General features: G+C 60.4%; 1 protein-coding gene across 1 annotated transcript in view; it reads left to right on the forward strand.

Moving 5' to 3' along the window:
* Positions 1-366: 366 nt before the first annotated feature.
* Positions 367-1,242, forward strand: part of ABHD11 (abhydrolase domain containing 11) — a gene marked incomplete at its 5' end in the record, with an annotated part of 1,402 nt that continues 526 nt past the window's right edge. The window contains 2 exons of the mRNA XM_029084389.1: positions 367-537; positions 1,128-1,242. The exon at positions 1,128-1,242 is cut by the window's right edge and continues 85 nt beyond it. Coding sequence (XP_028940222.1) covers positions 367-537; positions 1,128-1,242 — 286 coding nt within the window. The remainder of the gene's footprint in view (positions 538-1,127) is intronic.

Here is a 1,242-nt window from a genome sequence, read left to right on the forward strand (position 1 = left end):
CTGCTGGGGAGCAGGATGGAGGGCTGGGCTGGGGGAGCAGGGGGGTGTAGGAAGGAGGGTGGCACCTGTGGGGGCTGTTCACCGGTGCCAGCTGTGCCCCAGCCCCACGGGGGTGGCTTTTCTCCATCACGGTGCTGCCCTGCTCAGCTGTAAGCAGGTCTGTGTCCTCCAACCCACGCCCACGTCCCTCCAGCGCTGACTGCAGGGGAGCGTGGAGACCTCGCGTGCCGAGGGAGGGCACGTGGAGCGCTCTGCTGAGGCAGGAGCTAAAAGCCTCCAGAAAATTGTGACTGGGAGCAGAGCCCTGTCCCCAGTCCCACTGGAGGGATCTCAGCTGGCATCCATCTGCCCTGCTTGTGTCCCCAGCCAGACCTGGTGGAGCGCCTCATCTCCGTAGACATCAGTCCTGTCTCAACTGCACCCGTGTCCGAGTTCTCTGCCTACATCTCTGCCATGAAGTCGGTGAAGATCCCCGATGGTCTGTCCCGCTCTGCAGCCCGCCAGCTGGCTGACGAGCAGCTACGACCAGTGGTCCAGGTAGGAACCCCACTCTCTACAGCTGCCTGAAAGGAGGGTGGAGAGAGGTGGGGGTGGGTCTGTCCAACCAAGGAACAAGTGACAGGACAAGAGGAAATGGCCTCAAGTTGTGTCAGGGGAGGTTTAGGTTGGATATGAGAAAAAATGTCTTCACCAAAAGGGTTCTGAGGCATTGGAAGGGGTTGCCCAGGGCAGTGGTGGAGTCCCCATCCCTGGAGGTATTTAAAAGCCGGGTAGATGTGGTGCTCAGGGACATGGGTTAGTGGTGGACATGGCAGTGTTGGGTTCATGGTTGGACTGGACGATCTGAAAGGTCGTTTCCAACCAAAACGATTCTGTGATTCCTTGGATGGGGTTTGTGCTCCCAGACCTGTGCCTGGGACTGGAGCACGGGGCTTGAGGGCCGTGAGACTCCAGCTCTGCTCACTCACCGCTGGCATAGGCAGCTGGAGGACATCTCACCAGGGCTGCAGGGGCCACAGGAACAGGACAGCATGGGAGACAGGCAGAAGGGGGTGGAGGGGAGAACGGAGGGTGCTGGGTGGGCTTGTGGCTCTGACTGCAGCGTGTACAATCCCCTTCTGTGGCAGCTCCCGCAGCTGAGGCAGTTCCTCCTCACCAACCTGGTGGAGGTGGAGGGTCGCCACGTCTGGCGGGTGAACCTGGAGGCTATTTCCCACCACTTGGCAGATATCATGAGCTTCC

This window comes from Antrostomus carolinensis, unplaced genomic scaffold, assembly GCF_000700745.2.
Source record: "Antrostomus carolinensis isolate BGI_N321 unplaced genomic scaffold, ASM70074v2 scaffold26843, whole genome shotgun sequence".
Classification (NCBI taxonomy): Eukaryota; Metazoa; Chordata; class Aves; order Caprimulgiformes; family Caprimulgidae; genus Antrostomus; species Antrostomus carolinensis.